General features: G+C 32.5%; 1 protein-coding gene across 2 annotated transcripts in view; it reads left to right on the top strand.

The window, feature by feature from the left end:
* Positions 1 to 14936, top strand: part of Hers (Histone gene-specific Epigenetic Repressor in late S phase) — a 343933-nt gene extending 328997 nt beyond the window's left edge. For both annotated transcript variants that reach the window (XM_074124182.1, XM_074124181.1), the window contains exons 7-10: positions 3 to 181; positions 1625 to 1784; positions 3345 to 3513; positions 4341 to 14936. In XM_074124182.1, the coding sequence (XP_073980283.1) occupies positions 3 to 181; positions 1625 to 1784; positions 3345 to 3513; positions 4341 to 4569 (737 nt within the window). In that variant the 3' untranslated portion in view covers positions 4570 to 14936. The remainder of the gene's footprint in view (positions 1 to 2; positions 182 to 1624; positions 1785 to 3344; positions 3514 to 4340) is intronic.
* Positions 14937 to 15962: the final 1026 nt, after the last annotated feature.

Below are 15962 nucleotides of genomic sequence, written 5' to 3'. Positions count from 1 at the left end.
AGGATCAAAAACAGACTGCAAGAAAGAGAATGGCAGAAGAAATGACGGTGTTTGCATCATTGAAGATCACCATCCTTCCTTACAATTCTCTACAGCTTTAAACAGGACACACCCAACGCCAAAATGGTCGAACGGCTGGTCTTGGGATGGTGAACCATTCACTGCCCGAGTCTTCCTCACCGTAAGTGTGCAGTTACCCTTATTTCCGGTTATACAAAGCATCCATGTTTACCAACCTTAACAATGAAACTATCGTCCGCTGCATCGCTAATTAAACGGTCATATTACGCCGATCCGTTGCAGATTTCGTGGAATTACCTACGAAAAAATAGGCGATTACTTCACTCTTTTTTTGTCTACTTTACTAATCAATACTTCCATAATTGGCATACCAGATTGGCAATGGATTTGTTAGTTGTTCTGTAAGACATAACTGGGCTCCAAACAGTTCACTATCATCTGATTCTTTTTCTTGCAAAGTCTCGATATTTCTAATAACCAATTGGTACGCGACCGTCACCAAGTCTCCCAGACAGTATACAGGGTGAACCAGTTAAGTATTGTCCTTAGGCCTACCGTGTGTAGTACATCTAAAGTAGTGTTCAATGACGTATTGGCCAACTTCAAAGAGTATAGATTTTTTTTTTTTAAGTGCAATTTGAATCTTTGACTTCCTTATTTTAAGACAGCCTACTTTAAAATTGATTATTGGTCAATCTAAAAGAGTTTTCAATGAATTAAACAACTTGATAGACTAACACTATTGAGTGCTCGTGAACAAGTTTTCTTTATAGAAAAAACCTAATTTCTCATACGAAGATAAAAGGAATCCTGGAAAATGATATACCGCGTTTGAAAGCCCATTAAACAAGGAAACTTTTACTAAAAAGTGCCAGCACCTAGGTCGGATAATGATCACGTAAGGGCCTAATGAGTTTTTATTAAAAAATTTCGATTACTTTTATTTTTCCTGCATCCGGCGGAAGATTGAGGCTGTTTGGAGAATAACTTAAGCTTCGAAATGGTACCAATTTTTAGAAAATTTATCTGGTCTTTCTAACCGTGTCATCCAGAATCGAATTCGGACTAAAACTTTCTGAGTAATAACATTTTTATTGCAAAAAAAAGTAATGATTTTAGAAAAAATAAATTATAGTGACGTCACTCAAGAACAGTGGAAAATATGAAGTTGGCCAATACGTCATTGAACTCCACTTTAGATGTACTACACACAGTAGGCCTATGGACAATACTTACTGGTTCACCCTATATAGCGAGATTCGCAGATTTACAGATTATACAAATGATTATTACAGTTAATAGGAGAAGCGATTTACAAGTCTATATTTATTAAGAATGCACTAACATGTGCTGATTTTAATTGTAAAAAAGATTTTCGATATATAAATGGTAATAATGAGATATAAACCTTATTAATGTAAATTTATGCTAAATAAATAAACGAACTCATGAATTTTTAATCAATTCATGTCAATCGATTTATTTTTTATATCGTATATTGATCAGTGACTTTGCCAGTCACATTAATGTATTCAATCATTTTTTTTTACATTAATTCAGTTTCAATAAAATGCCTTTATTTATTTTTATATTTTTTTTTTAGAGCGATGACAACCCAGTGATGCGTAAGTGTTACCCAGCGATGCGTCACATCGAAGGTGACGTCATCCACCCAAAGGATTGCGTCCTTTTAAGATCTGGTCCTAGAAAACAATTGCCGTTTATTGCCAAAGTGGCGGCCATGTGGGACAATCCGGAAGACGGTATGTTTTTTTTTTGAGGATAGTCGATGATTTGACCCAATAAATGTGTTCTGGGCAATTTAGACTTCCTCTTTTGAAAATTCTGTCTTCATATTCAGAGCATTATTTTTTGATTCAGTGTTACAAGTGATTGAAATCATTGGACTCAAAATTTTTTAACATTATTATAAAATGGGGGGGGAATCAATTAAATTCTTGACGAAGTTCACATCATTTTTTTCCCCGCTGTATTGATCTAGAAAGCAACAAGATTAAAAATGAAAAAAAGAGACGTCAAAGTGCTTTTAAATAACGAATATATTTCTTTGTAATTAGGTACCACGGTAGCCGGGCGGTTTAGAGAATAGACCCGCAAAGCTAAGATGTATTGTTGGTTTAGTGGGTTCGCTACCCCGGTCTAGGTCTTGGATTTTATTTTAATGGTTAATATGAGAAATTTATAGTAAAGTATGTTTGCTAGTCGCCTCCGTCCACGTCACCTAATTTGGTAGTTGGACGTAAAGCCCGCCTGAAAGAATATAGGCATTACTGTTTACTCGACTCGGTATTTTAATCGAATTAATCGAGAAGCTCTGGATAACGATATTTGTTATCAAGTCGATAATAAGTATCCCTTGATTAGAATTTTTTGGGGGTGCTTCTGACCCTCACTCAGGTAAATTGCTTTTTGGGAATCTCTCATTTCTAATAAATTACACCCAGTTCCTTTTTATATATATATATATCACGGTTCGCCTAGAACGATTTTAATTGAAAAGTTCACCAACATGAAAAATTTTTTCTTTCTCCTTATTATTTGGGTCAAAACTAACCAAAATCCACTGAAAACCAAATCGGTTTACGTTGCGGATTTTTTTTTTTTTTAATTTTTCAGGTCAAAAAACGGCTTTTTTGCATTGTTAAGCCTAAAAAATGGAAAAACAATACAGTTTTTAGCCAAAACAATGCATGCATTTTGAAGCTGAGGGAATTTCCGACAGATTGATGTATTTTATAATGGAAGCTTAGAAATGCGAGAAACCTTGTTTTTGTTCTTATTTTTCTCAAAAATGTCTTTTTTATTGATTTTGAATGTCGGAATTTCGATAAAGCCGTTTTTCCCGTTTTTTGACCTGAAAAATTAAAAAAAAAAAAAAAAAAATCCGCAACGTAAACCGATTTGGTTTTCAGTGGATTTTGGTTAGCTTTGATCCAAATAATAAGGAGAAAGAAAAATTTTTCATGTTGGTGAACTTTTCAATTAAAATCGTTCTAGGCGAATCGTGATATACGAGTAGAAGCCACGGTAGCCGAGCGGTTAAGAGGCCGAGACCCGCAAAGCTTAGATGTATTGTTGGTTTAGTGGGTTCGCTACCCCGGTCTAGGTCTTGGAATTTATTTTAATGGTTAATATGAGAAATTTATAGTAAAGTATGTTTACTAGTCGCCTCCGTCCACGGCACCTAATTGGTAGTTGGACATAAAGCCCCGCCTGAAAAAAATAGGCAGTTACCTTACTTACTTTATACGAGTGTTTAAAGTTTAAATTTAATATTAATTATTATTTTTGTTAATTTGCAGGCGAGATGATGGTATCCTTATTATGGTATTATAGGCCAGAACATACTGAACAGGGGCGAAATCCATCGCAGCCGCTGGACGAGATATTCGCGTCCAGACATAAAGATACCAATAGTGTAGCTTGTATAGAAGATAAATGCTATGTGCTCACCTATAATGAATACTGCAGGTTAGTTGGAAATTGATAAATGCTCCAGGTTTCTGATATATTCATATATACATTTAGGAGGGGAAAAAAATATAGTAACAACAAGAGTTTATAATTCCTAATCAGGGTGAAAACTCCGTATTCACTGGTAAGCTTAAAGGAGATATTCATAGGTAAGCTTAAACGAGATATTCATAGGTAAGATTAAAGGAGGAAAGAGAAACCATTCAAAACTCTTCATCCCCCTCTCTGTCCCTCTTCAAACCCTTTAGCTAGCAGACCAAGGGCACCTATCTGCCTTGTAGCGAAACGTCAACCACTAGACGTACAGTTTGATGCTGAGTCCATGGACAACAATTGGATTGGCCAAAACATGATTTCATCCATAAACTTCTTTAAGCTTTGCGTAGAATTTTAGGATGATGATGATACTCTGAAAAAAAAAATGAACGGAAACGGCCTTTTGAAACAGCTCCATTACTATGAAATAAATTTTGTTCTCTATTTTACTTAACATGACCGTAAAACTATTAATATTTAGAATTGAAATATTGAGGATTCGGTCGAAGTAATAGAACAACAACTCAGTTTTTACGCCCAACGATTCCACAAATGTATTTGCCTTCCCTGGTTTTTTTTAATTTGACCGAATCCTCGCTAGTAAATAATCCTAAAAATTGTCCTTAACCGTAATTAGGGCCGTCTGCCATACCCTGTTTCCGATACTGTCTATTTACTTTATTTTTTTTTTTTAGATACTGCAAATCATCCAATATCTATTAAGTATCTAATTTTTTTTGTTTTAGCTTTTATTTGATTTATCTATTTTTTTTTTTTTTTCTACACAGATACAAGAAAAAAGTATGCATGCAAGAAGCCGGCATCATAAAACCAAGATGTAGCGTAGTACCACCAATTGAAGATGGCCATTATCCTAGAGAAGATCGCCTACCACCAGGACAAGTGGCCTCGGATATTGTCTTCTTCTGTAGAAAAGTTTATGATTTCCGGCAAAGACGTATACTTAAGAATCCACCATTATTAAATAATAATTATAATAATACTTCACATAATTAATTTTAATTCTTACTTTGTGTTAATAATTAATAAATTTTAAGTGAGGTAAATAAAAAAATTAAAAAAAAAAAAAACAGAAAAAGGTATATATATTATATATATATATTTAAAAAATAATAATAAATAAATGGAAAAAATAAGAAAGAATAAACAAAATATAGATTTGATATATGTATATCTAAACTATATATAAGTATATATTTTATATGATATATTCGAATTATGAATTTCCCGATTTTTCTGAACTTTTTTTGGTTAAGGGAAAAGTTTTATTATAAAGAAAAAAAAAATATAAGTATTTTTCTTTTTATTTTTTAATTATTATAAATGTACGAAAAGTAAAAAAAAAAAAATTGTTAATTAAAAAACAACAATAAGTTAATGGTAATTAATAAATAATTACTAACTTGTTAATGAAATCATTTTGAGTTAAAGAAAAAAAGAAAAAAAAACCTGAAAAAGTTCACTATTTGTCAGTTTTATTATTAAATATATTTAATTAATTCCTAGAAAAATAAAAAAAAAATATATAAAATAATTAATTAAAAAAAAATGACAATTTGCAAATTAATTATTAACTTTGTTAATTTGTTTTATTTCAATTGAAGCATAAAAAAAATTTACATTCCTGATTTTATTTAAATTATGTGGTTATCATGAAGTAGTATTGTTTGGTTTTTTGTCTAGCGTAAGACGTGTTTTTTGAGCTTTATATGGCCAATTATTTGGATGAAGAAGTAAAACCCGCAAAGCTCTACGCTTCTTTGATCATCGATAAAGCCTAACCTGTGTATTTCGGGCTGAGAGAGCTTAGTTTTCCTGAACAAAAAAAATCGATTTGAGCTCTGTATTTTTTGTTTTGCCCCAATTCGTCTTGTGTCCAGCTTTATCGGTGCCAGACTTTGTCACGTCATGGTCACTTTTAACGTCTGGGTTTCTGGTGGTTTATACCTTCTTTTTCTTGCCCCCGGCTATTGCTCTGTAAGTCCAGTAGATCTTGCTTGATCTGATCTCTCACTATAAGACGTATTATGAGAAGATCACACATATCCTGCGTTTTTTTTTTTTTTTTTGCTTACAGTAACTCCTTAGGATTTGGTCCGATTCTAGGTAAGATGCCCTCCAAATTTCCGGAAAATTGTATACTTGTATAATTAATTGATTTCTTCAATTCTGGGGTTTTTTTTCCACCCAGATCATTTCCTGTCTCTAATCCTTTCCTGCCCGTACCAATCAATCTCCCTTCACCTAATTTCTGACCCTCTTTATGCTCATCCATTTCCTGTTTCAGATGTTTTCATCGATCTTCCACTCCTACTTCTACTCGCTGGGCTCCATTTTCCCATCATTTCTCGTAGGTTCCATTCTTCGCTACGATCACTCTGTTGTTTGTAGTACTACTGCAGTAAACTTATACCGTGTGATAATGAACTTTTTCGTCTTGTTTCTAGAATTTCGTCCATTAATATGTCTTAAACGTCTAAAAGGTGCAGACCTTTTCCCCAATCTTTTCTTTATAGTTAAAATATAGACATCCTCTCATTTTGCCTTTCTTCATTTGGACTTTTGATTGCACCACCTCTAATGCATTCATTTTTTGTTGGCAGACCATCTGCATCGTGGTACAAGGATCGCTTAAATAAAGATCCCGTCTAATATGTTGAAAAAACACTATTTTCTTAAACTACTGTCAGAAATAGTTTCGTTCCACAGCGCTGAGTTCAGCTTTTTCCTCCTGCAAACTCTCATTCTATCCTAACCTGCTCTATCGTTGAGCACTTACAAAATCTTTTCTCAATGAAGAGTTAGTCCAAAAATCATTCCCTATTCCCAACAATTTCTTTCGATGTTTCTTTGGCCACGTAAACTAGTTGCATGAATTTTTCTTTTAATGGAAATAATAAAATGAACAACACCCTTGGTTTGTTCTTAGACAAGACTGTTAAATCTCTTGCATTCTAGTCCAGGATCCTCCAAACTGGTAAAGTGACTGTACTACAACAAAATCGCACTTTGAATTCTTTTCATTATGAATGAATAGATTATTTAATAAGAATACATCAGATTCCAAAAAATGCTGATACCAAAAGTGACTTTAACGCAGCGCTCTCTTCTTATCAATTAAGACGTAACTTTTCATAAAAGATTCTTGGACATCAACACAATTTTCCACAAAATTTAAGGAAAAAACTTTCGATTTATAAAAAAACACTATCTCGGGCATTATTGATCTCCAGATAAAGCCAAAAAAAAACACGCCTAAGACCTTAAAACTGGTTGTTTTCAAATTAAAGTGGTGCGCAGTACTCTTGAAGAGCAGAAGTGTATTTAGTTGAAGCTGTGCAAGAAACAAAAGAAATTTACTCACATTTTATGAGACAATTGACCTTTAGGTTTTAATATTTTAATATTAGGCTTAATATGGCCCAGGAAAAATTGGTCAGTTGTCTATTTTCATGCCACACCCGCGTCTATCACGTTCCCTTCACGCATTTCTGGCCAAAGAATCCTCCTCCAACAACTTATCATAGTCAAGACAATTTAAAATACCTCACTGTAGCTTTGACGACCATCATCATGAATTAATCTTTTCTACGTAAATAATTTATTAAAACCAATAGATAAATTAAAAAAACAAAAAAGTATGATGCAACATTTATCGTAGATGTAGAATGCAGATTACTGTAATTATAAAATATACTGATCTTTTTATGAACTACAAAAAATTTCCTATCATACACTTCTTGTAGATGCGTATAAACTGTCTTATTATTTTATCCTCAGTTCTACTACACTGATGGACAAAATTAACGCACCACCCTTATTTTTTTTATTATTTCCAATTTTTTGCAAATTTTGGACTTTGAAAAATATTGGTGGCTGAAAAAATAAGCCATTTGTAACTATGGCCATCTGGAGAATTTAGGCCTATTCTCACCTCATCGGTAAAGAGAACTCTCTTCCAGTTGTCTAAAGTCCAATTCGCATGTTCACGTGCAAATTGAAGCCTGGTCATTTTGTGAACTGTGGTAAGGAGAGGGCCACGAGCAGTATGTCTGGCTCTATGGTTACTTTCATTAAGTCTTCTTCTAACAGTCCTACTGGAGATGGAAACATTTCGGACTTGCCTTATGAGACTTTTTATCTCATTTCCCGTTATACTCCTGTTTCGCAAAGCCAGTTGCCGGATGTACCTATCGTCTCTCTCTCTCTCTCTCTCTCTCTCTCTGCTGTACATCTCTTCTTGAATGACCGCTTGTCTCCCTAAATCGCTTTAGACAAGTGATGTACGTCCAAAACAAAAGCGGAAAATAATTTATTTAATTTTAACTAAACAAAAACTGAATGGTGCGCTAATTTTGTCCATCAGTATATTTGTTCCAATAAAATGTATCGCACTAACTTTTCTGATAATTTTGATAATCTTGATTTTGTGAGCTACAGTGGCTACAGCCTAAAAACTGTAATTGCATAGCATTCCTCTTAATATGTACTAGCACCATTTAATGAAAAACAGCCCGTAAAAGAAAAGAAAAAGTTATTCACCCAAAATCATGGGATTGAATCCCATTTCGGGGTGAACAGTTAAATTTTATTGGGATAAATAAATTTTTAAGTTTTCCCTTAAATTATGGGGAATAATTTCTTTTTTAAAAAAAAATAAAGATCTATCGCTACTATTTTTAACTATTCAAAATACCTGTGTACATTATTTTAGAACTTCAATATATTTCTTTATATTTTATAAGTTATATACAGGGTGAACCAGTAAGTAATGTCCATTGGCCTACTGTGTGTAGTACATCTAAAGTGGAGTTCAATGACGTATTAGCCAACTTCATATTTTCCACTGTTCTTGAGTGACGTCACTTTAATTTTTTTTTTTCTAAAATCATTACTTTTTTTCCCAATAAAAATGTTTATTACTCGAGAAAGTTTTAGCCCGAATTCGATTCTGGATGACACGGTTAGAAAGACTCGATAAATTTTCTAAAAATTGATACCATTTCAAAGCATAAGTTATTCTCCAAACAGCCTTAATCTTCCTCCAGGATACTGGAAAAATGAAAGTAATTATTAGGCCCCTTACGTGATCATTATCCGACCTAGGTGCTGGCACTTTTTAGTAAAAGTTTCCATTGTTTAATGGGCTTTCAAACGCGGTATATCATTTTCCAGGATTCCTTTTTATCTTCGTATGAGAAATTAGGTTTGTTTAACTTGAAAACATGTTCACGAGCACTCAACAGTATTAGTTTATCAAGTTGTTTAATTCATTGAAAACTCTTTTAGATGGACCAGTAGCCAATTTTTAAAGTAAGGAAGTCAATGGTCTGATAATGATCACATAAGGGCCTAATGAGTTTTCTTCAAAAATTTTCGATTACTTTTATTTTTCCCAGCATCCAGGAGGAAGATTGAGGCTGTTTGGAGAATAACTTATGCTTCAAAATGGTGTCAATTTTTAGAAAAATTTATCTGTCTTTCTAACCGTGTCATCCAGAATCGAATTCGGATCAGAACTTTCTGAGTAATAACATTTTTATTGGAAAAAAGTAATGATTTTAGAAAAAAAATTAAAGTGACGTCACTCAAGAACAGTGGAGAATATGAAGTTGGCCAATACGTCACATTGAACTCCACCTTAGATGTACTGCACACAGTAGGCCTAAGGACAATACTTACTGCTTCACCCTGTATACTGGAAAAATAATTACCAATTTTTATTTTCGTTTTTAAGATGCTGAGAAAAAGATGTTAATTTACGTTGAACGTTATTTACTTTTCTTTTTTTTGTTCATGTAATTTTTTAATTTAAGATTGTAAATATTTCTTTTTTAATATATGAGTAAATAACTTTTATGTTCCAAAATTACCCTTTTTTCCCCAATTTTTGTTGTAAAACTTTTTGATTTTTCTTTTGTCACTTGAGGTTTTTCTAATTATTTTTTGTCCGTTATTTATGTGTTAAGGATTTTTTATTATTATTTATTTATCCAGTTAATATATAAATATATATATATAAATATTATTGAAAAGTAAAATTTAGTTTGTTTTTTTTCATTTAAAAAAGATCAATTAATAAATTAGATAAGTTTTAAAAGAAGTTTTCCTTTTGTTTCATTCATTCTTAAAAATCTTTTTTCTTTTTTAATTAAGAACAAAAAAGATGGTCAGATTTTGGCAGTATTTTCAATAAATACAAGCTAAATTAAACTCCTAATCTTATAATGAAAAAACAAAATTATAAAAATAATATTATTCCCTTTTTTTTACCCCTCCCTGGAAGAATGCATTGCTCTTGTACTTATCCCTGTTCTCTGTCCTATATTTTGTGTGCACAAAAATTAGAAAACGTAGCTAAAAGTACACGGGAAGAACTGATTTCTATTTCCAGGAATGCTGAAAGTGTAAATTCTCTCAATGAAGAAATTTTGGTCCCTCTTCTTTTGTTAAGGTTTATTCCCTTTCTTCTAACATCTCTTTACCCTCCAACTAGTGTTGTTCAAGAGCTGAGGCTATAAGGTTCGAGCTTTGAGCGCTCTAGCTCTCAGGGCTCAGCGGGTGGCCCGAGTTAGAGAGCTCGAGCTGAAGCCTTACAGAGAGCTCGGTGAGCCTCCAAGGCTCGGTTCAAAAGGCTCGAGCTTTTTATATATATATATATATATAAAGCATTTTATTTGTGCGTTTAATAAATTCATTTATATTTTTGTATAAATGAATACAATAATTTTTAAAATGTTGATTACAAAGTCATTCCTTAAGAATTTAAAAAGGCTTGCACAACTCCAGGTTTGTGAGCCTCCAACTTGAGCTTCACGGCTCCAGCTTCGAGGGCTATAAGCCCTCGAGCTCTGAAGGCTCGAGTCGAAGCTCGACTCGGTTGAGCCTTCAGCTCGAACCTCAACTGAACAACACTACCTCCAACACAGTCAGGTCATCTCTACTATATGTTTTAGCCATTTTAAACGTGCTCTGCCCTTGCAAGGCTTCTTGATGTCATACTAAAGATCTTCTCCTTTTTTTTGGGGGGGGGAGCCTTTTTTACTATAACCAACCTTTAGGTCTTTTAATACTTTAATATAAGGCTTAATATGGCTCAGAAAAAAATGGTCTGTCAGTTCCTCATTTCTGTGTCACCTGCGACCTAACCCGTTCCCCTTCACGTTCCTGGCCAAAAAATCCTCCACGAACAACTTACCATACTCAAGACAATTTAATAAATACCTCACTGTAGCTTTTGACGACCATCATTCCCTAGTCTAGTTTGGCCTAAAATAGTTTTGTATAAACTTTCAATTTGGCACATAAAACCGTTATGTTTCCCTTAAAAATAAGGGCAACACCCTTGAGTGTGCGGTGGTGGTGGTGGAGGGGGGAATGGCCTCAAGAAAAACTTATTTAATGATGTTCATCACCTTTTTTTTTTTTAGCTTAAAGCTGAAGGTTCCGGACTTAAGATCATCCAGTGCATACATAATACTTCTAAACGTACAATTACATCCACTGTGCAGGATTCTGACAATTTTATCGTTAATCAAGCTTGATTTCTTTCATCCAGAACCTTTATACAGAAAATAAAGATCTTGAATTGATCAGAATGAAAAAATAATCATGTTTTTTTTGGACGCGCTAAGTCATTAATACAGAAGCTATTTTTCGACTTCATTTTAGTTTCTTCTTAATGGTTTTTTTTGGAATTATTTAGTTCATTTCCTTTTAAAAATTCACATAATTTATTTAGAGAGGACGCTTACAGAGATTAAGTAAAAAAAATGCATCAACTTATCATTTATGTCCAACAGCTGGTTAAAATTGCAAAGCCTGGGTTAAATTTAAGAGGATATAGTTTACATCTTTACAAAAATTTATTTACCCAATCCTGGTTTTAGAAATGATGATGATTCGTTAGCTACATCATCCATGTTCAAGGATTTGGTGACCTCTTTTGAATGCACTACAATGCTCCTCCCTGCCTCTATACGCTTGTAGCGTAAATTTTGATGGAATGGGTTCTAGATGAGAGAGGAGATTTGTTGCTTAGTTTTTGGTGGACCCTTCCCCTGATTTTTTTTTTTTTTTTTTTTTTAGCGGCAAAAAGACCCTTTGATTGGAGTTCTAGTATTCAAAATTAAATGCAGGTTATTCATAATATAAAGAGATAATAATTGTGCATTGAGCAGTGATCTTAATAACTTTTATCAGTGTAACCAAAAGCACTTTCTGAATTGGATCATTTTCCTGCGGATATATATCAAAGAAAAGTGAACTAGACTTCCGGTAAGTTGTTATTATTAAACCCCTCCCCCCCAAATATGCCTTTTTCTCTGGAGGCCATGCCGAGGTTTTTGTTTGAGGTTGCTGGTGGATATATTTGTGGGAAGCCCCCTCCCAAAACCCTAAAATGGTGTAAGCTCACCTAGATCTTCACTGAGAGCATATAGGAGCATCATTTTTTTAAGTTATGTTGTAGGATTTGTCACAGTATGAATGCCCTATTTAAAGTGGAAAAGCCAAAATGTACTGCACAATGGAAGGAGTATGCTAATACATGTATAAGAACATGCTGGAGAGGAGCATAAATAATTTTTGTAGATGGCCGACTTTACGGGATCAGAAAGGCTTTGTCTTTTGTAGCAGTGATCCCTCTTTCCCCATTGAACATTTGCGTGCTAGCAGTTTGTCCCACCAATTCTTTGATTGGAAGGTCCATAGATAAAAGCACCATCGGGCTGAGCAGTAGCAGCTCAGATAAGTAACAGACAGCCCCAGCTTTGGTTAGAAACCCCATAGGATAACAGGTTTTCTTCCCAGCTTAGCAGTTCCTAACTCTATAATTATCGAGACACTTGCCTCCAAAATAATCTTGATTTAAATCGGAGATCTTAAAAGCTAAAAACAATAATAATCTAGGTCTCATGCAGAGCAAATTCAATCTACTCATCAAAATTTAAAGCTTACCAACTAGCTACTGGTTTCGAAATCATTTTGGAGTAAACAAAAACACCAGCACTTCACCACAAAAGACTTCTTCGACAGACCCAATCATATATTATATATAATATCAATTGGTGGATCAATTTCTGTGCATAATATTTAATACATACAATCTTGTAATAAGTAATAATGGAGTGAAAGGGTATTAAATTATCATAACATCTTATTAATAATATTTATTAGAAGTAACTTCACGAAAAGTACAAAAAATAAGATTTTATTTTCCTGCCAAAAATAAAAGCAACCACTATGTAAACTAAACAATTCTAAAACTAAAACTAAGACCAAAGTTTCTGTGAGCCACACTACTACGTTATGGGTGCGCGATGAGATAGTTTCCTGTCGGCCGTGACCAACTATCGCCTTGCTATCAACTTATTGGTCATATATTTCCTGTTAAAAAAGATATTTTATGAAAAAGCAATCCAGAAGAGAGAAAAAACTAATGCTGATTTCAGTTTTATTTTGCCGAGCTTTTATTCTAGGTACTAGCTCCATCTTGCCACGGTAGCCGAGCGGGTTAAGAGGCGAGACCTGCAAAGCTAATATGCATTGTGGTACTGGGTTCGATTCCCGGTCTTTAGGCCTTGGATTTTATTTAATGGTTAAATGAGAAATAGTTAAGTACGTTTGCTATTCGCCTCCGTCCACGACACCTAGTAAATGGTAGTTGGACGTTAAGCCCCGCCTGAAAAAATAGGCGATTACTTTACTTACTTTTTACTAGCTCCATCTTCAGGGCTTAAATTATATTGTTAATCTAAAGTTGGTGTGTGTCTTCTTCTCCTGTCTGCTTATGAACCAACTTTTAGAATAACAATCAAATTTAATCCCTGAAGATGGACCTAGTACCTAGGACGAAAGTTTGGCAGAAATAAAAAAAAAAATATATAATGAATGAATATTGGGTATAATTCTTTTCTTCCTTTTCAGGGGTCAATAAAATCAGCCACTAAAAACAATGAAAAATATTTGAAAATTTAAAGAAAGAAAATTCAAAATGGAAATTTTAAAAGATTTTCGGGATCAGGCTTATACGTTTTCTATCATTTGTGCAACTCCAAAAAAAAAAAAAAAAAAAAAAAAAAAACCAGGTTTATAATTCTCAAAGTTTTATTTTTACAAAGAAAAAATCTAAAATTAAATTAATTAAGTGGGTAAAAATTAAGAAAAACTCAATGGATTACTTTATTATAAGAAAATGAAAATAATTGGAAATAAATTGAATTGACTTGTATTTTGGACCAAATAAGGAAAAATTAAAAAAGAAAATCTTTTCAAGTAGTTAGTGATAAAAGAGATAAATAAGATATAAAATTTTACTATTTTATATTGGAAATTATAATTAATAAATAATTAATTATATATATATATAAAAAAAAACAATAGAAACAATAAAAGAATATATAATATATGTTTTGTCAATTCAAACAGAAACAAAATTTTTGTTTGAGATATAGTTATTTATTTAACAAGTGTGGAAAGTAGTACTTTTCCTCACGCGAGCCAGGGTTTGCAAGCACGAGCGAGCTAAGCGAGGCGAGTGCAAGCGCAAATTGCCGAGTGTGAGGAAAATACTTTACACTCGAGTTAAATATTATATTCTTTTTTTTTTTTCTGCAACCATTAGGGGTTTATTAACTTTAAAAAAATTAAAAATTCCATTTTTACAGTCTACAAAAAAAGTAATTTATTTATTTAGTTACGTTAAATAAGCTTATTAAAGTTTTACAAGAAAATATTTATGTTAATAAAAAAAAAAAAAAACTTATATCAAGGAAGCACAATAAAGTTTTTCCACTCACTAGTGAGGAAAAGTGACACTAATGGGGAATTTTTCCCCACTAGTGAGGTAAAGCTGGGCATTACACAGCTGATTTTAATTGAGTAATGAGAACATTCCCTACATGGTTGCAGAAAAAAGTAATTTAATAACACTGCAGTAAAAAAATAATAATAATATTGAATTTATTAGTTGAACTAATTATTATTATTAAGGAAAATTCAAATAATAAAGTATTATTATCACTAAACAGAAAAAAGAACGTTTTTAAAATAGTTAAGAATAAAAAAATCAAAGAGATAAAACTATGCTCTCTTTCTCTTGCAGCTTATAAGAGAAAGTATTTTTTTTTTTCAATTATTTATTTAAAACAAAAAAAATGATAATAATAATTAAAAAAGCCCTCTTTTCAGTTATCAGTGTAAAACAATAAGGTGATAAATGTTCCAAAAAAAAAATTTTAAGAAAAATTATGTGTGTAAAATGTAAATAAACTCCCAAAAATTTTGTCCCCCCCTCAAAAAGAAAAAAAAAAAAGGTTACAAAAAAAAAAAGTAAAAAAAAATGTGTATGGAACACACACACAAAATTATATTTACATATATATATAATACAAAAACAAATACAAATATTATATTTAAAAATTTATATAAAAATAATAATAATAAAAGAAAAATTAAACCTAGTAGGAAAAGCCTTTATTTAGGTGCCTTTTTTACATACCTTTCACAGCCACCTTTCACAAACGTGTGGTCACAAAAAAAATAAATAAATAAATAAAATAGTTATCGTCATGGTGTGTGAAAAGGGTTTGTCAAAAACTAAAAACTAAAAATACAAAAAATAATAATAAAAATTAAAGGTTTAATACTTGACACAAAAATTAATTAGTAATAAAAGAAACAAATTAAAGAACTTAATAAATAAAAATAGGTATGTATATATATCCATGTATAACAAGAAAGAAAAATTTTTGAATTAAAATAAATGAATGTATGAAGAAAATTATAATTAATCCAGAGTAGTTTTTTTTTTTTTAATTGTTTAATATATTTTTCCCCCCTCACAAGAAAAGTACACGTAAAACAATCATTGAAAAAAAAAAATGTGGTGATACTCTGGAAAAATGCTCCAAAGATGGTGGGGGGGGGGGGGGGGGTAGAGTGTCTGGAGAACTTGTCATGAGCCTGTGGGAATCGGAGGGCAAAGTTGGCAAATTTGATTGATTAAACAACCCAGAGTCTACCTAAAAAAAAAAAAAAAAAAAAACCTAAATTGACAAATGTCTTTCAAGATAACCTGACACTCCTCTTTGCTGGAGAAGTTTTCGTGGGAGGGGGGTGAGGTGCTCCAAGAATTTTTTAGGAGATGACCAAGAAGATAAAACGCATGGATTTATTTTCTTGGTAGAACCCATTAGGTTATTAATTTTGATACCATCGATTAAGTTCAATTCTTTTATAGGAAGGAGGATTGAATTCGAAGATCCCAAATTTTTTGACACCTAGGCAAGGGATTTTTTTACTTAATACTCACCGGAATGTCTTTCCAAGCAGCCTTCACAGAATGATACTCATTAAGAAGTCCATAGCTAGCAGAGACCATCTGGAAG

Source organism: Rhodnius prolixus, unplaced genomic scaffold, assembly GCF_049639745.1.
Source record: "Rhodnius prolixus isolate KJV_2025 unplaced genomic scaffold, Rpr scaffold_3, whole genome shotgun sequence".
Lineage (NCBI taxonomy): Eukaryota > Metazoa > Arthropoda > Insecta > Hemiptera > Reduviidae > Rhodnius > Rhodnius prolixus.
Note: the sequence above shows the minus strand (reverse complement) of the source record. Positions and strands in the feature narration are given on the sequence as shown.